We start from the raw sequence: 25,492 nt of genomic DNA, 5'->3' as shown, positions 1-25,492 counted from the left end.
CGATAATTTCCTCCACTTTGTACTACAATCACTGTCAATAATTTCCTCCACTTTGTGTTACAATCACTGTCAATAATTTCCTCCACTTTGTGCTACAATCACTGTCAATAATTTCCTCCACTTTGTGCTACAATCACTGTCAATAATTTCCTCCACTTTGTACTACAATCACTGTCAATAATTTCCTCCACTTTGTGTTACAATCACTGTCAATAATTTCCTCCACTTTGTGCTACAATCACTGTCAATAATTTCCTCCACTTTGTGCTAAAATCACTGTCAATAATTTCCTCCACTTTGTGCTACAATCACTGTCAATAATTTCCTCCACTTTGTGCTACAATCACTGTCAATAATTTTCTCCACTTTGTGTTACAATCACTGTCAATAATTTCCTCCACTTTGTGCTTCACTTTGTAATCACAAATTACACCAACAAAGTTTCTTTCCTAGAACTGTCTGCCTATGGAGCTCTATTGTTATATTGCTGTGTGTGTAACAATATCTATATGGAATGTGTCTTTGCCATCTATATGTTTATACCAATGTATCTATAATCATCTAGTGTGAATTCGTTTATGTATAATGCATTGGTTTCTGTTTACACATAAAATACAGTTCATTTAATATGGGACAGTTCTTTAAACAAAATGTATACATATATATTTTCGTTCTGAGGTGCTGAGATAGGGCATATACCTTATTTCCTTTTCTTTCTCCTTTGAATGGTTCTTGCATGTTGTCACGCTGCCAAAATTTTTTCCCTCGAAAGGAAAACATCAAGACGCGAATTATACTTTTTTTTGTAATCATTTATTTCACTGTTCAGTCCCTTCCAGAGTACGCCATGCTTCTTACTGTCTGCATTCTGTTATCTTGTGCCCATCAACTTCATTGCATGTTAAGAGGCCAGTCCTGGAGCCTAGACATTGTCTCACTAACTCAGCCTCTGCGTGGTTTGTTCCTTGCTAATGAAGTCAGAAATGACTTTGTGGCAGGGTTCGAATGTCCCGACCTTCAGACTCAAGACTCTCTGACTACATGTATAAATTGATTTTCTGATGTCACTACTCAGGTCATTAACCAGGTCACCCTTTGATTATGTTCTTATTATTGTTTAAAATTCCAAGCTCTTCTTATAATACTCTAACTGTAAATATGCTTTTGTTTTGCTTAGTTATTTATCTTGCTTAAACATTTTAACCGTAAATATTCTATTGCGATTCCAAATTAAATTGTTTTATCTTTCCAAATTTCTCTTTGCTATTGAAACATTTTCTCCGAGTATTTCGTCTTCAAAACATCTACATCTCTATAACAATAAGCTTGCTTTAGGTGACTCTACAATGCCCGGAAGTGCTAATATGCAACATTATATCACAGGGCTGTTTTCCAGCTGACTACAACATTATCATTTTCAAGTCAATTGTAAACAAGGTTTTGTTGGGCCATCCTCTTAAATCCAATTACAGCCGGTTGGGACATTCGAACTTGGCCACAAAGCTATCTCTGACTCCATTAGCAAGGAACAAACTACCCAGCTGTTAACTGTGAGAAATACTGTTGAAATTACCATTTTATATTATTTCATTATTTCTGGTTAAACTAGATTGCACAATGACATGAGCATTGTCATGACAGTTTTCTAAGCCTTATTACTTTTGTGCTGACTCATGACAAATTAGAAGCAAGTGTTTTGTTTGTGACACCATCACTAGAAGATTGTTGTACAGGGCCAACAGGCTTCCTATATTCAGAACAGAATCACCCTTTCCTAAATGTATTGCAATTCACCACTACTGAGGAACTCCATCTCTTCCCTGCATAGATATCAAAGGGAGGCTAACAATGTTTCTAAATATCAGTTTGACAAGAAAGTTTTTGTGGCTTTTAACTTTTAAATTTAGATAAACATATCTCTGTTCAAACAAGAATTTATTGATTGAAATAAGCACCATTAGAATCAGCACACTTTTGCCAGTGTAAAATAAGTGTATTTATGCCAGTAACATAAAAATCCTGCATTCTGATGGCGATGAAGTCAAAAACAACGTGCTGTTAGGTATTGTCGTGGAGGAGAATTGGACCTTTTCTGTTGACTAATTCTGGGAGTTGTTGTTGAACTTTCTGATGCATTTCATCCATTTGTTAGCAGTACTTTTCTGCCATAATAGTTTCGCCTGCATTCAAAAAACTAATGGATGAGACTGGTTGCAGACCATCAAAAGGTCAGCATGACCTTCGTTTGGTGCAACTCTGGCTTTGAGAAGTGTTGTGGAGCTTCGTCGGCATCTAACCACTGAGCTGAGTGTTGACAGTTGTAAAAAATCCACTTTTCACCGCAAGTCACAACCCGGTGAGAAACAGGTCGTCCTCGTTGCCTAAGTGAAAATGACACTTAATAACAGGGTTTATTTTGGTTATCAATGTTTTTTTTTGTTTTTTCAATCTCTCTCAAACGGTTGGAAATCGTTGTATGCATTGTCTAATTCAGAAGCAAGTTCTTGAACAGTTGTGCGTGGATTGTCTTCGACTAAGGCTTCCTTGTTGTCAACATCCAATGGCTGACCACTACACTCATCTTCTTCAAGACTCTTGTCGCCACCACAAAATTTCTTTAACCATCATTTTGCTGTGCGTTCAGTAGTGGTTGCTGGGCCAAACACTTCGTTGATATCGCAAGCTGTTTCAGCAGCTTTTCAGCCTAGATTGAATTAAAAAAAGAAAATTATGCAAATTTTCTTTTTTTCATCTTGTATTCAACGTTCTGAAAATTCTTTTAAAACGATTGTAATTTAAGTGATTAGATAGAGCAAAAAACACTCTTTAAGATGATATATCAAGTAAAGGTATTATAACAAAAACTTATTTGAAAATACATCATTTCAAATCAAAATTAAAAACTCCACAAGAACCTTCTTCTCAAACTAATAGTATGAAAATAATTAAAAGCTAATTTAATGCCTTGAGTTATGTTTTGGAAAAAAACAGTTCCATATAAATTGTTCCAATTAGCTGTAAGTTGCATTATAATAAAAGGGGCACCTGTACATTATAATTAGATATTTAAATTATCAATAATGCATTTTAACTAAGAACACTAATAATTATTTACATATGTCAAAATTAATAAAAATTTCTAAAACAATTAGGAAAAATGATCGATAGATGTGCTAGAATTATTAAAAAAACAAAACATTGTTATTCATTTTCTAATTTGAAATAGTGAAAGTTAACAAATCAAAGGAGATAAGTCAGTTTGTTATACTAGAAAAGATTAAATCAATAAAACTGCATTATTTGATAAATCATATTTTTTTGTAATTTTGTACTCAATCAATTTCATAATTTTTGGAATTTTTACTAATTTCGGCAGAACACGTAATTACTTAATAATATTTTTACTAATTTCGGCAGAACACGTAATTACTCAATAATATTTTTACTAATATCGTCAGAACACGTAATTACTTAATAATATTTTTACTAATTTTGGCAGAACACGTAATTACTTAATAATATTTTTACTAATTTTGGCAGAACACGTAATTACTTAATAATATTTTTACTAATTTCGGTAGAACACGTAATTATTTAATAATATTTTTACTAATTTCGGCAGAACACGTAATTATTTAATAATATTTTTACTAATTTCGGCAGAACACGTAATTACTTAATAATATTTTTACTAATTTCGTCAGAACACGTAATTACTTAATAATATTTTTACTAATTTCATCAGAACACGTAATCACTTAATAATATTTTTACTTAAAATTGATTTTTTTTTAGACATCCATTTATGATGTGCAAACAAAAAAAAAAGGATATACTGATATGCAATTTATAGAATTTCATGTTCTGCCTGTTTAATTGTCCGAATGTAGCAACAAAGTTCAGGCATTAGTACATGCCTTAACCTCTCATGCAATGTAACTGAAACGAAGGATAAAACAAACAATTAAAATTAACAATAACCTTGTTTGTTACTAAATGCTGGCATCTATAATATAAATCTCACCTGTCTGTTTAAATGTATGTATGTATGTATATTAATTCCTTCACCCTCAACTGGGCACTTTTCTACAAAGAGGAGTTGCTTTTTTCGTTGATATTTTCGAAAGTCATTCCCTTTTTCGATTGACTAGCCTTAATTTAAACCTTCACTACTTCCGGTTTGGCAATGGATGTAACGGCAAAGATGTTACTTGTTTTTTTGTTTTTTTTCACATTCTTTTCTCTTTCACGGTATGGGTTCGAGCCTACCTGCTTGCCTACAATCACTTATTTTTTTTTTTGCTCAACACATACCTCCAAACACCTGAGCAACGCCGGGCACCTAGGCTAGTTACAGATATAATGCTGACTGAAAACATAAATCCTAGGTGTGTCCCTTTTTCTTATGAATTTCTCTTGAGGAGAAATCAATTCTTAAACGTATTCATTTTTCTTTCTCGTCAAATCTTTTTTGGAGTTCATGTATTAAATCCGCTACTCTTTCTGTTTCTCATAAAATCGATTCTCTCTATTGTTCTAAACATTTGCACACACCTGAGACGATTCTCTACAAATCTATTATCAGATGATGTATGAAGTACTGTTATGTTTGGGCTGATGAATCTCTATCACATTTGAGGGTTTCTAATAAAATGCAGTGGCCGCATTCTATCTTCTTTCCTGCAACCTTTGTTTCACAGACTCGATGTTGATAGTCTTAGTCTTTTTATAACTTTATAGCTAACATACTTCCTAACTTCTGGCATAGTACTACCAGAAGTGGTGACATGGCAACTCAGTTCATTCGCTTTTTATCTCTCATGTCTATATCTCTTCCGTGCATGTACTCTTTTTTTTTAAGTTTCTCTGATCTTTCTTTTTTTTATTTAATAATCATTGAAAAGTTTTCATGGTCATATTTTAATTAAGAATTATTGAAATTAGTTTTACTTTTTTTTAAGAATTATTGAAAACTCTATTTGCACCCTTTCCTTTTTTTAAAGAATTATTGAAAACTCTATTTGCATCCTTTTTTTTTTTTTTTGTAAGAAAAATCTTCTAAAACTATTTTGGGAATATTATATAGTGGATACGTTTTTTATGATGCTTGAACTTGTTATTTTGATTTCAATAATTTTATTTTTATACTTTCATAAACATAATTTAATCCATACATTCAAATAAAAATTATTTTTAAAATAAAAAAAAAAGTTCATTTTTATAATTTCATAAACATATATTTCCTATAAAATGTCAAATAAAATAAAAACTTTTATTTTTTAATTTTGTTCTTAAAAGTGCATAAAAAGACTAATTGTGTTGTTTTTCTCCGTATAATTTTGTTAATTTTTCTCCGTATAATTTTGTTAATTTTTATCTGTATAATTTTGTTAATTTTTATTGTATATTTTTCAATAATGTCCTTTTATTATATTTTATTTCAATAAATTGCTTCACAATACAAATACTAAAGAACGATAAAAGTGAAGAAACTGATTTGTCTCGTCACTGCTACGCTGGAAATATATTAGCTGACTATAACTCTATTCCCTGCTTCTTTTGTTCCAGGTAGTTTTACTTGTTGGTCTAGTGGTCTCAATCAGTTCACTGTTTCAGTATTTCATTGTAGTAGCTTTTTTCCAAGAACTGCAAGGTTTTGGAACTCTCTTCCTGCTCATTGTTTTCCTCCTACCTATAGCCTTGGTCCTTTCAAGACTAAGGTCAACAGGCATCTTCTGTCTTTGTGATAATCATCTTTCATTCTTGTTAGCTCCTTACATCAAGTGGCTTCACGCTTTGTCTCAAGCACCCAAATCTTATTTAGGGATTTTAATGTCCACCGCAATGATTTGTTAGGTTTCCTGAGCTCTATAGGCCTAGCTGGTAATAGTACATAAAGCTTAATTTCTCAGTTCCCTGAAACCAAAATATATATTGTTCTTTTTTCTTATTTTATTTATTTTTTTTTTTTTAGCTCCAAGAGCAAATAAGTGGCTTAAAAAATGATAAGCAACTTTTAGTTGAGTCAAATGAAAAGTTAACACGGAGGTAAGTGGTACAATTTTGTTTTTTCTCTTGTTTTCTGGTCACTATTTTTTGAAAAAGTTGAGGAGAAACAAAAAATCTGTTTTTGATTGACAAAGGAGTGTTTGGACCTCCTAATTCACTCTTGTTTTTTTGTTTGTTTATTCTTTGTTCGCACTTTTCTCAATAAGTTCGCCTTGGATTTAAAAAAAATTTTGCACAAACATTAGTCATAGTGAAAGTAAATTTTTGCCAGAACAAATTTTTTCAGGATAACTCCGGTTGAAATTCTATTCAATCATTTTTCCTTATTTGTATTGTTTTTACTTACTGTTTGTGCTTGATATGTAAGTTTATCAAAGGGTTTTCCTGTTTATTTGTTTGGAACTATGATTTTCACCTGTGTAATGCAAATTTTTATCTGTACCCCACACTGTATAAGTACTTCATAGATTTTTATGATTTTAAAATAGTTATTTGTTTACAAGACATAATTAATGTTATTAAGTATCAAAAAACTCCAATATTTTTGTGAAAACGAAACTATTATTTTTGCGATGTTTCCCTAATGTAATCTCTCAGCTTCTTTGACTTTGGAATCTTTATGTTGTACTCTGGAGTCTATACACGATTTCAAACTGAATCCTTTATTTAATTCCCATGGGTAGATTGTTCTCATTCTGTCAGTCATGTTGGTTGATGAAACGAAAACCTAACCCTGGGATTAAATATAGAATTCAGTTTGAAATCCTACATAGGTTCCGAAATTTAACAAAGTTTCTCAAATTTGTTGAAAAATTCAAAATCACAAAAGTGAACAACTCTTTTAGTTGAAAAAAATGATAAGAGTTGTATTATATTGATTATTCGGACTATTATTCTCATCTTGTGTTTTTTCTCAATGTTTTAGCCAATGTAACCTCCAATGTCGAACTTGAAAATCTTTCTGCTGGACTTGAGAATCTGTACACAGATCTTTGGCATAATAGATAAAGTACTAAATAAAATTTGGTTCTAAGCAACCCTCTGTTGGAGGTTGAAGGTTCAATCCTCAGTGCGGAAATTACTAAGAATAAAATCGTGAATTACCTTGGACATTTACTTGGTCATAGCTAACAAAACTAGGGCATGCTACTCCTGTGGATTAAATAAAGGGTTTCATTCAAAATTTTGTGCAGATTTTTGAGTTGGACAAAAAGATTCCTGAGTTTAACAAGACAAATCTGAAGACAGTTGGAGGTTAATTGACTGAAACTAACACTTAAGATGAAAACAGTAGTCCAAATAATCAAACTATCATTCCTTATTTAAAAAATTCAGAAGCAAAAAGAGTTGTCTCCCTTGCAAGTAAAATTTTATTTCTTTTTCTATATATGTTTAAAAAATGTTGAAATAAATTATAATTAAAAACTAAAACAATTTCAATACATTTTAATTAACATTGAGTATGTATATCTAATATATAAATGAAATGAATATCCACTTCATGGAAATATTTATTGCTGAAAATTGTTTAGCAAAATTAATACAATTTTCAAATTTTATATTTATTCTTATTTGAATGACAACATGATTCAATTTTGATTTAACGTAATACCGAAAGGAAAACCAATGAAACTACTCTTCACTAACACTGTAATTTACACCCAAAACAAATCTCAGTTTTGATGCTTTTTCTCATCTGTCACTCAACTCCCTGTCTTCCCTAATTCGTCCTTTTTAAAGCAGCTATTTCCCTCATATGAAAATTAATACCACATATAAAAATACATCCAGCTACATACACAACTCCTTTACCTTTTTCTTTACACAATTCCTGTACCTGATGTGCCAAACAGATGTGTTGTCGCTTGTGTGAGTAGTTTCTTCTATTATCTTTCAGATAAAATTGTGAATTGTCTCTATTTCTTACAAACTTGTTTGTTTTCTTTCATAGTGCGTTTGATATGCAACGTGAACGGGAATGGCGTCAAAGGGAAAGTGCACTTAAAGTGCAGATTGCACAATTAGAAGCAACTTTGAAAGCAGACCTTGGAGAAAAAGGCAGTGTAATCGACAGACTCAACACAGAAATAGGTAACATGTTTTCACTTTCATTCATTGGAATATGTTGCACATAGAGATGAGAAGTTAAATTCTGAAAAAATAATAGTAAATAATACTAGAGTTACTGGAGTTTTTGTCCAGAATTCCCCCATATTAAAAAAAACAAAAATCTGTACGATATACATACATGTGGCAAAATGAAAATATTGTATTTAAAAAATTACATAAATTGATCAAGTTTTATTAGTAAGAGAAGAGTGGTTGTTTTATCTATCTACCATTTTAAAAACAATCTAAAAAAAAAGGGGAGATAACTCGATAATTAGTTGATAGTCACTGGAATGGTTACATTGTGCAATAAATTTCAGGATAAAAAACGTACATACCACATATCACCTATTTCGTGGTAAGAAAAGTATCCTGGTACTAAATCTGACCTTTATTTCTCTAGATTAGGCACCGTTTTCATGTACTATAAATCATATGTTATTATTATTGGTTATGTATTAAAAATACAGAATATATATAAATCATATTTTATTATTATTGGTTATGTATTAAAAATACAGAATATATATAAATCATATGTTATTATTATTGGTTATGTATTAAAAATACAGAATATATATAAATCATATTTTATTATTATTGGTTATGTATTAAAAATACAGAATATATATAAATCATATTTTATTATTATTGGTTATGTATTAAAAATACAGAATATATATAAATCATATGTTATTATTATTGGTTATGTATTAAAAATACAGAATATATATAAATCATGTGTTATTATTATTGGTTATGTATTAAAAATACAGAATATATATAAATCATGTGTTATTATTATTGGTTATGTATTAAAAATACAGAATATATATAAATCATGTGTTATTATTATTGGTTATGTATTAAAAATACAGAATATATATAAATCATATGTTATTATTATTGGTTATGTATTAAACATACAGAATATATATAAATCATATTTTATTATTATTGGTTATGTATTAAAAATACAGAATATATATAAATCATATGTTATTATTATTGGTTATGTATTAAAAATACAGAATATATATAAATCATATTTTATTATTATTGGTTATGTATTAAAAATACAGAATATATATAAATCATGTGTTATTATTATTGGTTATGTATTAAAATACAGAATATATATAAATCATATTTTATTATTATTGGTTATGTATTAGAAATACAGAATATATATAAATCATGTTATTATTATTAGTTATGTATTAAAAATACAGAATATATATAAATCATATTTTATTATTATTGCTTATGTATTAAAAATACAGAATATATATAAATCATATGTTATTATTATTGGTTATGTATTAGAAATACAGAATATATATAAATCATATGTTATTATTATTAGTTATGTATTAAAAATACAGAATATATATAAATAATATTTTATTATTATTGGTTATGTATTAAAATACAGGATATATATAAATCATATGTTAATATTATTGGTTATGTATTAAAATACAGAATATATATAAATCATATGTTATTATTATTGGTTATGTATTAAAAATACAGAATATATATAAATCTTATGTTATTATTATTGGTTATGTATTAAAAATACAGAATATATATAAATCATATGTTATTATTATTGGTTATGTATTAAAAATACAGAATATATATAAATCATATTTTATTATTATTGGTTATGTATTAAAAATACAGAATATATATAAATCATATGTTATTATTATTGGTTATGTATTAAAAATACAGAATATATATAAATAATATGTTATTATTATTGGTTATGTATTAAAAATACAGAATATATATAAATCATATGTTATTATTATTGGTTATGTATTAAAAATACAGAATATATATAAATCATATGTTATTATTATTGGTTATGTATTAAAAATACAGAATATATATAAATCATATGTTATTATTATTGGTTATGTACTAAAAATACAGAATATATATAAATCATATGTTATTATTATTAGTTATGTATTAAAAATACAGAATATATATAAATCATGTGTTATTATTATTGGTTATGTACTAAAAATACAGAATATATATATAAATCTTATGTTATTATTATTGGTTATGTATTAAAAATACAGAATATATATAAATCTTATGTTATTATTATTGGTTATGTATTAAAAATACAGAATATATATAAATAATATGTTATTATTATTGGTTATGTACTAAAAATACAGAATATATATAAATCATTTTATTATTATTGGTTATGTATTAAAAATACAGAATATAAATCATATGTTATTATTATTGGTTATGTCTTAAAAATACAGAATATATATAAATCATGTTATTATTATTGGTTATGTATTAAAAATACAGAATATATATAAATCATATGTTATTATTATTGGTTATGTATTAAAAATACAGAATATATATAAATCATATGTTATTATTATTGGTTATGTATTAGAAATACAGAATATATATAAATCATGTTATTATTATTGGTTATGTATTAAAAATACAGAATATATATAAATCATGTTATTATTATTGGTTATGTATTAAAAATACAGAATATATATAAATCATATTTTATTATTATTGGTTATGTATTAAAAATACAGAATTGTCAGTTGAAACAACAATTATCCTCTTAACCCTTGTATGCTGAGTGTCATCCTCCCTTTTGATGTTCCAGCAGTAGTCTAACAATATGTCAGCGTTCAGTTTTCCTTTAAAAGGTTTCTCTATCACTGAAATATTCTGATGGCATCTCTTACCATGTTCATCACTCACATCGCTAAAATTCTCTGCAAAATTCTACACAGGTGACAATTTTGCAAAAAATCTGTACCTAATTCAACAAAAAGTAGGCCAGAAATTGATTTTCCAACATACAAAAATGGCCACAGATCTTCAGTATGTTTTTGAGTGTCGCACAGTGTTATCAACTGTGATGCTATGTATTCTTCCTCCTCCCTTCCAGCCAAGACCTCTGACAATGAGAGGAAATGATTAACAATAATGCGTCAGAGTTTGTGTGTGTGTTTTTTTTTTTTTTTTTTTTTTTTTTTGCATCGTTTTATTTTTTTTCTATACTTGTAAATCAGGGTTTGTGCCCTACACAATCACCAAAACAGCACAGTCAGAGCAGATGGAGAAGAATAGCACAGAACACAAGTGTTTGGTCTGTTGATTGTTGATGGATGGCTATGGTTTTACATCAACTACCACTCGCGAGTACCAGCATTTGTTCTGCATCCTCTGCTAATAACAAATGAGTGACAATTACTGTTGGGAAAAATCTCTATTTCTCTGGCTGAAAAAAAAAACACATTTATTGTTCAGCTAGGAGTCCCATACTTATATAGAATTAGAACATATATATGTAAGAATTATGGGTCATCATATTGAATTTTGAAATAATAAAATTTGAAGAATTCTGGCGTTATCAGTCTTGAAAATGTTAATTCTAAGATTAAGGAGCATAATTGATTTAACTCCATCTTTTAACTAATAAAAAAAGCATTTTAATTGATTGTATTAGATGTACATAGTGAAAACAAAATTGGTGCTCATATCATTACGTGTGAAAACACTTTGATATGCTTACATATCTTGCAGAAATAAGTATCCTCAACATATAAAAGTTAATGTTGTTTATAATAATGAAGACCAAGTATATCTATACTAGACTTTTAGCCTGTTAGTGACAGCTAAGTTATATCCCATTAACTTAGAATGAGTACTTTGTATCAAATTGATGGTTGAATATGGTTAATTTTGCACTTATTTTTGCATTAAATATTAATCACTAACTGTGCATCAAAGCGGTTACTATAATACTTATTATTATCATAATAAAGATCCATCCAAAATTTCATCCGGATCAGCTTAGTAGTTTTGGTCCAAAATAATCCAAAAAAGGCAGAGTTCCTTGGAGAAAAGCGCAAATGTTATCTTTTTGTCTGGGTCAGTTTGACCTTGCTTTTCAAATTTAAACTTTCACCGCTTTTCGAGTTTTTTTTTTTTTTTTTTTTTTTTTTTTTTTAAACCTTTATTTTTTTGATTCATCCAGCCTTGACAGACGTGTTTTAATTATTCTCTCCAGTGCTTTTCTTTTAATGATTTGGAATTCATTCCATTTGCGCTTTTCTCCAAGGAACTCTGCCTTTTGGATTATTTTGGACCATTTGGAATTTACCCATTGGATTGAAATTTTAAATTCAACCGTTTTGGATTTTACCATTTTTGGATTTTTACCCTTCACCGGACTATCCATTCATGTGAAATCTTTTTAACATTTTTCTTTTGCCTCCTGTTCCCCTTACCTCACCCTTTTTTTTAACCAAGTAAGATCTGTGACTTACTTGTAGTTTCATTAAATACTTTTATATGCAAAATCCGATCCTGCATTTTGCTAATTCCTGCCCTCTGATGAGAAGGAGAGTATTTCTTTGAAACTCCGCGGATTAAGGACTATCCACTTATCTTGTGTTTCCTTTTTTAAAATTAAATATGTTTTTAACTCTTTTTCAAGATGTCTTTTAACATGTTTTATTAATCATTTGTTCATATATATATGTGTGTGTGTGTGTGTGCCTTGAATGAGTCCTTTATATTAAATAACTAATATTTTATTTAATATATTTAAATCAATATTAACAATTACTTTTACAATTTTTAAAAATAAAAATACACCTTGGTCTTCATTATTAAGTAGAGGATTACACTGGTTTAGAAAAAAAGAATCCTACTGCGGAAATTTTATAGCAAGCCCCACTCTCCCCAATGGTTTACTTCTACTTGCGCAACTGCCATTGCTCAAAGGCAGCATGCATACCACAGATTTAACTGACATAAGTCCAGTTCAAACAGACAGAAGTATATAGAAGCTAGAAGTAACGTTAAGAAAGAAATAGCGACAGCTAGGAGAGAATTTACTGAAACCACTAAAAAACGCATAGAAGCACAAAAATTAGGAACGCGTGACTTCTGGAAAATCTACAACAGTGTAGTAAATAATGGGCAATCAACAATTCCCCCACTAACCAACAATCATGAGCTTGTTTGCTCAGCAACCGACAAGGCTAACATGCTTGCCAGTCAGTTTGCCTCAAACTCCGCACTGGACCCTTCCAACCACCCCCTGCCTGACTTTCTTTTGCGGACAGACGCCACGCTAGACGATTTAAAAATCACCCTTGCTCAGATGCTTGCTATCATAAAAAACCTTGACACTTCAAAAGCATGTGGACCTGATCTCATCCCAGCTGTGCTATTAAAAAAGTGCTCAGCCGAAGTAGCTCCAGTTCTCTCCAAACTCTACAACAAATGCCTTAATGAATCTTGCTTTCCGGACTGTTGGAAAACTGCTTCAGAAAATCCTAAGTATTCAAGAATTCTGATGAAAGAACTGACCCATCTAATTATCGCCCCATTTTTCACCAAAATATTTGAGACCTTAATTAACCATGCTCTAGTCCATCACCTTACAGATGCTAAACTTCTGACTGACAAACAATATGGATTTAGACAACCCCGTTCCACAGCAGACATCCTCACTGTAATCTCTGAATGTATAGGCCCTGAACTGGCATCTAAGCTTCAGCCTCTGTCTCATCGACGTAATGTTGCATCCCTTTGCCTGTTCTACAAATATTTGAATGGTGAATGCTCTGGCGAACTGCAGACACTTGTGCCCCCACGACGTAGACACCCTCGACAAACCCGACAGGCAGCTAAATCCCACCCCCATACAGTAGAGATCCCTAGATGTAAAAGATTTTTCTACTCCAGTAATTTCTTCCCCAGAACCGCTAAACTCTGGAATTCCATTCCAGGCCACTGCTTCCCCAACTGTACTGACATGCAGAAGTTCAAGTGTAACGTGAACCGATATCTTGCTGCCCAAATCCCAACATAATACCCTAGTAGTTGTTGCCCCTGATAGTAGCCCCCTACACCAAAATGGCAATGTGCCTTGTTTGGAGTGAAAATGTTAAAAAAAAAAAAAAAAAAAAAATGATATAGGATTGAAAAAAAGAAATTCATATTTGCAAACACTTATAGCCCTGGCATATTATCACATATTAAAATATCAATATATTATCATATATTAGAACAAAATGTCTGTTTTTCTTTATAAAATGAATGAGAACTAAAAAGATCTCACAGGACTTGTTAGTTCAACATTGTGATTGCTAAATTACTCTTTTCACTTTGTATTTTCTGTTTAGTAAACCTTCTTTTCTATTCTTAATAATTGTTTGGATGTTTCTCTATAATTTTCTCTTTTTGAATGCGAGTTGCAACAATATTTGCTTGGTTTGAAGAAAAGATCTGTAATCTAAACAGAAATTTACAGCACTCCTTTTCACTGATGCCATAATTCGTACCAACTCTTAATTTCAAGGTGTTCCCTCTGCTGCCAAACACTTGACTTATTATTCTCCCATATTTGTTTTTCTGAAAACAGTTTATTCTTTCATATACAGATTAATGCTTTTATATTTTGAAACCACAAGACCCTAATCGAAACTATCAAGCTTTTAATAGTTTGCATCTATTAAATGTCACGTTTTTTGTTTCAGCTGAACATGAAACAGCAGAACAAAAATTGCGTGAATTACGCATCGAATTCTTCCAATTAAAAGAACAACATGATGATTTGAAGAACAAAATGAGTTTCTTCACAGACGTAAGTTAAAATATACAACCAAATCCCAAGAAAATAAATTATTTTCAACAAAAAAACAGATTTATAAGATTTAAAATTTTTAAAAACATGTTGCATATCATTTGGTAATACTATGCTTTAGAGTTAAAATTAATCGGATTTACTTCGGCTAATCAATGATACGATTTGATCATAGTTTCACCTCCATCCCAGATGAAGATAGATGTCTTTGATTGGTTGTGTCTAGTTATGGTTTAGTTGGATTGTTTTGTTTTATGGCATATCAACCCATTCCGGGTTATTTAATGTAGAATCCGGTAATTTTGGAAGAAAAAAGGTCATATGTTTCAAGATTTTTATATCTACAAATATTTATTCGTCGTGTTTGGTTTGATTATATATCAACCAAACCAAACACCATGGATACGAATAACACCATGAATACTCCAAATACAAATAAATATTTATAGAAAACCTTTTTTTCAAAAATTACTGGATTTGGCATGAAATAACCCCAAATGTGTGCAAAACAAATTACACGCATTTAGGGTTATTTCATGCCAAAAATATTTATTCATGGTGTATAGTTTGGTTGATTTTTAGAGAAAAATTGTCATTTTTGGCATTGCAGAACATGATTGAGTTTTGCAAAGGGAAAGGAAAAAAATAAGATCAATGTTTGGTGCATTTAAGTTAAGAAACCAATATTTTCAGACAGCCTAATCAAATAGACATGGAGATTTAAATGGAACTCAGAGTGTTTGTTATTGGAGAGATGATTAATAATTTTGTGGGTGTTTTAGCAACAAAACATTCAGTATATAGTCATTGATTGGTTCAGTCTAGTCATGTGATATAGAATAGGATTTGAAGTTAAATAAGTTTGAGATTAAAACTTAAAAGAGAATTCATATTGAATTCTTCAGACTACTGTTCTAATCTTGAGTCTCATTTCTACAAAGATTATGGATTTGAAATGCACTTATTTACGAATTCATGTTGCAAGATATCTCTGAAAGTTCCAGTCGGTCCAGTATGAAAGAAAAACCTATTGTCCGATTAGATTGAGGTTTCTGTTAAATGTTGTCCCAAAAATCATGGCAAAAATTTTGAAAACTGTGCTCAATAAAGAGAATTTTATCATAAGAGAATATATTGGAAAATATATTTTTTGAGCATAGACCAGTCAAAGAGGTGGGCGACATTCTATTCAGAAATATTTTAGCTGTTCTGTTTCTTGCATTTTTGTCATCAAAAGGTTTTCCTACAACATATATAATTAAATTTGTTTTGATATAAAGATCTGATCTCCTATAATTGTAATTGATTTTCTTGATTTCCATATTTAATCTTATAGATATTTCAGTTAGGAAGAGAGTCTTTGAGTATGCTTTTGTTGGACTGCATATCAATTTCATTTTATAAATTTTGATTATTTATTTAGAAAAATTTTCATACATTTTCATTATTAATTATTTTTAATAAATATAAATAATTTTATTAACATGCAGGACATAATATAGATGTTACCAAAAACTATTAAATTTGTTTTCATGTGTTTTTCTTTTTTCAGTCTCCATCTTGATTTTTGATGTCGGTTTCTATTGATAATGCTATTTCACTACAGTAGTGTATATTACTGTGATACTTTCTAAGCCAACATGCTGAGGTTTATTTTCCTTGAGGAAATTTCTTTTTTTTTTTCTCTTAATAAATTAATCTTTAACTTATTTTGCTCCCTCACTTTCCATTTATACATTTATTCAGAAAAACGAACAAACAAAAACAAAACTGGTTATCTCAATAATAATTAAAAAAATATATATATATATAATTGTCTTAAATTAGTATGTACACTACTGAAAATATTTTGTGTGCCATTTCAGTTTATAATGTCGGTATAACAGTTTTTTGCCAGTTTGTTATTACTTAAACATATCACCATGATTAATTTATAACTTTTTCTTTTAATTTATTAAAGCATCAATAATATTTTTCTGTAATTATCTCACCCGTGTTGACCTGAAACTTACCTTCTTTAGTTAACAAAAATGGAGTCATCTTCCATCATAATAATACTCATTCTCATACAACACTACTGACCAAAGATCTAGGAGAATTTAGTTGGGAAATCTGCACATTCTTCTGACTGAGCACACTCAGATTATCGTTTATTTTGAGGATTACAAAACCATTCAGATGGTTTTAAATTAACATCATAAGAGAAGCTAAAACCTTGGTCAGATTCATATTTCACATCAAAACCTAAATAATTTTGCAAGGCATTTATAAGCTTGTTGACAGAATCAAGTTATAGATAGCATTATTATTATTTTGAATAAAGATTTTCAAAAACAGCTTTTCATTTTCAAGATGAAATTTGAAATCAGCAAAAGCTTTTGCACCAACCTAATAAAATAATGTGAAACTCGCAATTATTTTTAAAATTCTCATTCTGCAGTGAACACATTTTTTTATTTATAAATTAAAGATGTTTAAATTAAAATGAAAAAAAAATAATGTGAAACTTGCAATTATTTTTAAAATTCTCATTCTGCAGTGAACACATTTTTTTATTTATAAACTAGCAGGGGTACCCAGCGTTGCTCGGATGTTTCGAGGTGTGTGCGGTTTTGAGTAAATCAAAACAAAAGAATAAAAAAAATTGTTGCCCGGGTGTTTGTTTCCGGGGTGGGGATTGTTTAATAAATAAAAAGTGATGTTAGGTAAGTAGGAAGGATCAAACCCGGAGTATTGGGGCGAAGTTGGAAAATTAAGTGTGAAAAAAAAAAAAAAACATGCAATGTTAACAACTCGGCCACCAAGAAAATCCATTTTAGGTGTTTATGAAAAAAAAAAAAAAAGACTACGGTAGGTCAGCGCGAATGTGAAAATATAATGTGAATTGTCCGGCATGCTAACCACTATGCCACGGAGCACTGCAACTGAGTTTAGTGATTTTAAGTAACTTAACATGAAAGAAGTGAACGGTTGTATTAAATTAAATTTTGAATAGAAAAAGGTACACATTCTATAATGAAAAAGATTAGAAACTTCCCATAAGAATTTCCTATCAGAGTTTTAAAACATTGACCTGACAGGAATATGGGTGGAGTGTGGACAATACTTATGAGACTGCCATGCTGATAATTCACAGCAGAAAATAACTATAAATAATAATAGAAGGGAGAATTGGCTTTCCTATTTGTATAAAGCTCTTGGATACACAATGTTTGATGTTCTACCCTCTGGTGCTAATATATATAGATTGTGTGGGGAACCTACCCGTGAACATCCTACATAAAACTGTCCGTGACTAAAGCAAGAAGAAGGTAAGTTCAGACCAACCACTGCCAAGGTTTGTCCTTGCGACTTATTTATTGTCATGGCAAAACATAATTTTATTGGGAACTGAAGCCTTTTAAATGGAATTGTTGAATCTGATGGAATAATTGGTATTCTAGGAAAAAATGTCAATTCGCCTGTAGCTACACCAGTCAATATGACTGCTTCTATCACATGAGGTTGCATTCGTGTTACACATAATCTTGTTCCATTGCATAGTCGTGGAGCATCAAGGTTTCTGAGTAACACAATTGGACATCCAGATTTCAGTTTTAATTTGTGTGGTGGCATACCAGGTAATTGCAAGGAATTTAAAAATTCTGTAGGGTACTGTACAGCATGGTCATTATCTACAGTAGAATCTAGAGAAGTGTAAATTTGTTCCTCACCTGGAATTTCATCAAGCAGTTGGTCATTGATGATGTGTACCATATCATTTTTTGGAGCTAAAATTGCTCTTTCTGTTAGCCATTGAGGATTAGTATAATTTGCAGCTATATTTGGGTAAGCTTTGTTACAAAGTTCTGCGAGTGAGGAAACAATTGATCCAATACTTGAAGTAATTACAATTTTACCATGTTTGTCTGTGGGAATTTTGCCATCTCCAATTTGTAGAAGTATGGAAGCAAATTTATCAGCCAATGGGTCACTATTAAGATGGACAAGCATGTTTGTAGATAAGGTTACAGTCTTGATGTACTTCCACAAATATGACAATTTAATGCAAGCATCGAGCTCATCAGCAGGACTTCCACGTGGAACAATAGGAAGCGTTTGTCGGAAGTCACCAGATAATAAAAGTGTGATGCCACCCATGACAACATCACGTGACTTGAGATCACGCAATGTTTTAATATATGAGGGGAATAAAGTTTATGTAAATGCAAACATTAGACTGTATTTTGCAAACGAAATAAACCGGTAATGATGTATATTTATTTGTTATTTATTGCGGACAAAAATGGAAATAAGCATAGTTCTTGTAGTGGCCAATGTTTGTGGAAAAAAAAAAAAACATTGCTGTGGATGTTTCCAATACCCCGGTTTTGGGGAAGTTATAATCGCCCCCCCCCCCGGCAAACAGAAGGACCCAAATATGTAAACTGTGCAAAACTGGGCGGGCAAAAATGAGGGACTTAGTTGTGCAAGCCGATTTATCGTAAATTTTTTGTAGGTTTCCTATGAGTTTTCTATTGTATTCGAAAGAGTAAGGAGTAAACTTAATGTGCCAAAGGGGAAAAAAGTATTTGTACACGTGAAAAATAAAGTTTTCTGGGTGTATTTCCGAGTTAATTAGTAAAGTGAAGTGCTAAGACATTGTAAAAAAAAAAACCACCTTGTTAGTACAAAACATGAATTAAATAGAGCCAAACCGAATGATATTGGCGTTCGCAAAAAACAACAAAGTAAAATTTCGTACCTGACGCAATGGAAAATGTGTGTTAAAATCATTGGTAGATGTCCCCCCCCCCAAAAAAAAGGAAGTAAATAAAGAACGAAATAAAAAGTGGAGAAAGAGAGGTTCTACTGCAAACCGGAAAGAATAAAAATGCAACAATATTGAATAACCGCAAGAATCGTACGCTGAAAAATGTAAGTATGTGTAAAAATTAATAGTGTTTATTTATGTAGTTTGGTAGAATATAGTAATTATATATATTTTTTTTCCTAAGTAATTGTGTATTTGTTTTGGTTTATTGGTTGTTGTTGTTTTATTATTTTGGTATATATTATTTTGTGTAAGCGATCCGTTGCAGACGATGTGTTTTTGAATTAAACCTGTTTGTCTGCATTGTCGTCGTAGTGGTCGTCGTAGTGGTCGTCGTCGGTTTCTTCCCATTCGAATGTCGTCTGCTGACATATCAATGGTTTAATGAAACTTCCACCAAGGGAAAAAAAGTAATAAATTGCAAAAAAATAATAAATAAATAACCACTGATGTAATAAGTCACCCATCGCCTGAGTATGAATTCCGAAATTAGTGGAAAGATAGCATAATATACAAGTAAAAAATAAAAAAGAAGAAGTCGTATTATCGTTTGACAGCGATCGCCCGATCCATGGCTAACGTGTAGTAACGTAAACCGGCCCCCAAGAAAAAGAACACAAAGGGAAGTCCATGTACGTGAATATCGCCGCATATAAAACTCTATTTACCTGAATGTCGTCTGGTAACTGGTACGGTGTAAAAGTAAAGGAACGTGGCATAAATAGAGTTGGATACACAAGTAAGAGTCGTAGAGTGATAGAGTTTAAGTAAAACCTGGAATATCAGGTTGTGTCGTTTCGTTTCGTTTCGTTTTAACAATGGAAAAAGCAGAAAAAGGAAAAAAAAGAAAGAAAGAAGTAAAGACCGAAAGGAAAGATTATAAAGGAAGTTTGTTAAGAATTAGCTTTACAAAAGTGAAATATCGTGTAAACTGAAAGTAGTCCCCCCAACGCGAGTGTAAAGTTAATGTAAGTCGAGTAAGCGAAGTAATGTGTTCGGTAATACAATTCAAGATAACGTATAGCGTTTAGTTTGTGTTTATGTTTATGGAAAGAAAGAGAAACATAGGGAAGTACCCCCACCTCCATCACCCAAAAAGCGAAAAAGACAACGAAAGGTAAGAAAGAAAGAAAGAAAGAAAGAAAAAAAGAAGGAAAGGAAAGAGCAAAACGAAAGTTGTGTTTGTGTAAGTAAGCTTGGTGCGTTTCACGTAAATGTCAATTCAGGTTTTCATAAAACTCTAACCACGCGGGTAATAACGAAATCGAAGTAATGTAATTGTGAATTCAATTCCAGGTAACGGATTGTGTTCTGTTTTAATCTAATTTTAATAAAATAAATGCTTTATAATTTGTGTTTATGTTTTATGCTAACCAATGGGAAAGTAAGCGTGGTTCGTTTCAGCGTAAGTCCAGTCCAGTTTTTAGATAAATTCTAACCGGTGTTCGGTTTTAAATGTCTCCTGTGAATGGCCAGGAACGGTGTAAGTGAGTGGCGGTGGAAGGATGAATTTTGTAGAGAGAGTTTACTTTACTACTTCCATTTAATATAACCGATTTTTACAGTGGACTCTCACCAGACAGAATATAGGAAACTCCGATCAGCGAGATACTGGATATGTAATAAGCCTATAATATACGGCAGATGTCCTGATTCAGTTTGTGAACGATACGGCTGCACCAAATGTAAGCAGGTGCAGTCCTATAAACGTCAAAGTCGGAGGGGAAAAAATGAGTTCATTTTATTTATATAGAGATTAAAGATGTTTAAATTAAAATGAAAAAAAAATAATGTGAAACTCGCAATTATTTTTAAAATTCTCATTCTGCAGTGAACAAATTTTTTTTATTTATAAATTAAAGATATTTAAATTAAAATGAAATGTGGGAAATTGTTAGTTTAACAGTTGGATTTTGAAACAGATTTGAAAGAAAAAATAATTTCTATATAAATGAATGTGAAAGTTTTGTTTCTTGTTTATGACAAAAGAATTAATGAAATGTTTATTTAAAACTTTTGTTTCAAGTATTTTAGGCAGTAAACTTTGCAAAACTGTAGTGAGCTGGTTGAGTTAGCAAATCTCCATTTATATGAAGTTATATGTGCATATGTTTGTGTATTTCTATGTGCAAAATATACTTCTAAACAACATTATGCTTAAAGGATAATAATATGGGGTGTATTTAGTTTTATGTAAAGTATCCCTTTGTGAAAATCTTGATACCTTCTATTTTTGTGAAATTTTAACAATAAATATTAAATATCAATTAATAAATATTCCCCAAATATTAATTTCTTCAGGATATTCTAAAAGGTTTTTACAGGACATAATAATGGACGCACCTTCATATTTGAAAGTTCAAATATGAGATTGACATTGAATTCGATCAATAATTGTTAAACCCCAATCAAGCAAAAAAAAAAAAAAAATTTAAAAAAAAATGATGTAATGAATTTTGATCATAATTGGAATGAGGATTCCATACATAAGATTTAGTATCATTATATGTTGATAAAAGGTTAATGTAGTTTGCTTGAGGCATTGTTTAGTGTGTATATAAAGGTATATTCTAGAAGATAATACAATGCGAAAGTGTAACAGATAGACAAACTAAAACAAGTTAAACCATAACAGTGAAATGAGTTATGCAGATTCACTTTTTTAGTAGTAATACTTTAATTATATTATATTCTGACTTATGTCTGTGTGATCTAATCAAAGTTATGTATGATATGATATTTTGAAAACATTTTCCTTGGTCAGATATGTGTTCAACTTATGTTCAAACATGTACATAAACGTGGTTCAAAGCTATTCCGTTTGAGGAATTAATTTGATCTATCCTGGGACTAGTATTCTAGTTTCATCTAATGTTATATTTTATTACTGAATGTATTTTAAATTAGTTTACAAGAATCATAATTTTTAATGCTTTGTGTTGTTTGTAGAAGAGTTCTGTGGATGTGGCTCAGTTAGAAGAGGCTTTAATGCTTGTCCACAGTAAACATCAAGATGTCAGCAAAGTTCCTGATTTTGTACAGAAAGTCGATACTGAAGTTGATAAAGGTAAAACTTTTATTCACTATATGTTAAACAGGAATTGAATTTTATTAACGATTCCATTTCTTTCTGTATAGGTATAAGAGTTATCTATCCCTGACGATATGAGGCAACTAGAGTGACCTCCCCTGATTTCTATAAATACCTTAAACGTGACCACAGACTTTTTGTATTTTGTATTGAACTCACTACGAGCCGGAAGGACACAATATCCCACTTTACTCAACTCTTACCCTTTCCACCAAGTGATTGCACATTTTTTTTTCCTCTTGAAAAATGAGGAACACCTTGAAAATTTGAGAACTTTATGCCATATTACTATCCTGACACATTATGTTGGTAAATAAATATTTTAATGTTGTCATTATTTCTTTTACTTTCTTGTCTCATACCCAATGATATTCTTCTATAAGACTGCATTGTCATAGCCTTCAAACACAAACTCCTTTAAAAAAAATGTCATAAAATAATTTTATTAATATGTAGATTATAATATACAGGGTGGTCAAAAAGTCAGGTAACATTTTAAAGAAAAACGATATTAGCAATACACGTATATTTAAGTACCATACATTGAAATATAAAATGAAACAAACATGAAATATGTTTATTTTGTTAATTGTCGTCCATTTCTCTCTATCAATCGCTGGAAGCGATTAACCACTGATTGTGTAACACGTGTAATCATGTCAGCTGATATCCGTGCAATCTCCTCTTCAATAAATAACTTTAAAGACGCTATTGTATCAGGCTTCTTGCCATAAACGCTATCCTTTACATAGCCCCAAAGCCAGAAATCAGGAGGGGTAAGATCCGGAGATCTGGCTGGCCATTCAACTGGGCCACGGCGACCAATCCATCGTTGTGGAAAAATTTCATCCAAGAAATAATATTAAACAAATAGAGATTATAATGGATCATATTGTTTTTTCTACCTTTAACATGTTACCTGACTTTTTGACCACCCTGTAGATGTTGCCAAAATTCATCACTTTTGTTTTTGTATGTCTGTGTTTCTCTGATGCTACTAGATAAAACTTGTCTGAAAATATTGGCTTCCTGATTTAAAATTCATCAAATATTGATGTTTTTTCCTTTCCCTTGATAAAATTCTGTCATGGGCAGAAAAGAAAGAGTGCAAATGGCAGAAGGCTGCAACAGAGCTCTTGTGACCAGATACCACCAACATTTGTGACAACTGCAACAGAGTCTGCTGATCCAGGATAGGTTTGCACAGATGCTGCAATTTAGCAACAAACCAATCTTAGATGCAGAACTTCATTGTCTCCTGATGGATGCTGACATTTTTTTCTGACATGGCCAATGAGGGTGACTAATTAGTGGAAGTTAGAAATTTTTGACAATCATTGCATCTGTTGCATTTTTTGTTGTAGCAGATCCGATCACATCTCAACTGCTGTTTTCCGCAAACTAAAGGCACCATTTGCTCATCCATAGAATATTGTTGTCGTATATGAGCAATTACTAGTCTCTCTATTGGACAGGGTTCAAGAAAGAATCTTCAATCTCATAGGTTTCTGTCAACCAAGCTCTAACCGCTGTCTCATTGCCACAATTTTGCATTGGTGTATTTGTTTTACGAGTTCTTTAGTGGAATATGCTTTGATGATCTTGTAGCATTGGTACCTCATTGATGTATGTAAATACCTTGGACTAACCCAACCAACAGCAAACTCCCAAGACTTCACAGTAAAAGTCCCTCAATGTCAGAGAGTTTTCTACTCTGAAAATGTTTTCCCTCAAACTGCTAGACTTTAGAATTTCCTCCCTGTATCCTGCTTTTCTGACAATACCAATATACAGAAATTTAAATGTAATTTGAACAAACATCTTGTTGCTAAAGTCCCAACTTAGAGTGTCCCTGTTTGTATGGTTTCTAATTCACTGTAGCCCCTTGTGTCTCGGTTTCAAATTGTCTTTTTTAGGGTAATTATAAATAAAAAAAAATCTTTTTTTAAAAACCATGAATGCCAACCTGCCACAATCGTGGAATCATGATTAATTAGCTATCTTATGCAACGTTGCTCAGGACTGCCGAACATAAACGACCTCATTACTTTGGCTTCTCTTATTTGGTGCTTTAGTCCTCACATTCCATGAGTGATGTTTTTGACAAAGGGGAAGAATTGCTGTTGGGTTGGAATTTATTCATCTAACACTGATCGTTGGTAATTTTTTGATCTTGGAGTTTTTAGCTCCTCACATCAAGTAACTTCATGCTTTGTTTCTATTAGAAAAAAATTAATATTGGATTTTTGCTGTAATAATCTTTAATTTTTCATAAGCAATAAAACTGGAAGTCAAAATTAAAAGATCAAAGTTAAAACAAAATGCACTAGTTGTTACTTATTTTGGGGTGCTTTAAATCTATTTGATCCAAAATAATGCCTGTTAATGAATTGTCTTATGTATATGCTATCTGGTAGCAATTAACAAGGAATGTTTGATAATTATTATTTACAGAAAATCTTGGATTACTGTATTTTGCTTTAATGAATTATTTGTTTGTATTAAAGTCTGGTTTTATTTTGTTTGTAGCCATGAATCAGCGAGTTCAACAATTAGAATTTGAAATTGCTGAAACTGCTCATGAATTGGAGAAAACCCGCAACATGTTAATCCTGCAACACAAAATCAACAAGGATTACCAGAATGAAGTAAAACTATTTTGACGTCATGATTCAGCATTTTTGAGATGAGGCTTGATCATTTGGATGATTCAGATTTTTTAAACCACTGTTCTTATCTTGAATGTTATTTTGTTCAGATGCATCTTGTCGAATTTCGGAATCTATTAGGTTGGGGC

The 25,492-nt window shown here is 30.7% G+C and overlaps 1 protein-coding gene across 2 annotated transcripts in view; it reads left to right on the top strand.

Moving 5' to 3' along the window:
- Positions 1–25,492, top strand: part of LOC145284295 (protein fantom-like) — a 123,801-nt gene that overhangs the window by 34,487 nt on the left and 63,822 nt on the right. For both annotated transcript variants that reach the window (XM_080133207.1, XM_080133165.1), the window contains exons 13-17: positions 5,975–6,048; positions 7,961–8,100; positions 14,685–14,791; positions 22,554–22,671; positions 25,225–25,343. In XM_080133207.1, coding sequence (XP_079989333.1) covers positions 5,975–6,048; positions 7,961–8,100; positions 14,685–14,791; positions 22,554–22,671; positions 25,225–25,343 — 558 coding nt within the window. The remainder of the gene's footprint in view (positions 1–5,974; positions 6,049–7,960; positions 8,101–14,684; positions 14,792–22,553; positions 22,672–25,224; positions 25,344–25,492) is intronic.

This window comes from Euprymna scolopes, chromosome 1 (genome assembly GCF_053919585.1).
Source record: "Euprymna scolopes isolate OS-2025 chromosome 1, ASM5391958v1, whole genome shotgun sequence".
Classification (NCBI taxonomy): Eukaryota; Metazoa; Mollusca; class Cephalopoda; order Sepiida; family Sepiolidae; genus Euprymna; species Euprymna scolopes.
The sequence above is the reverse complement of the archived record's forward strand: the minus strand, read 5'-3'. Positions and strand labels throughout refer to the sequence as shown.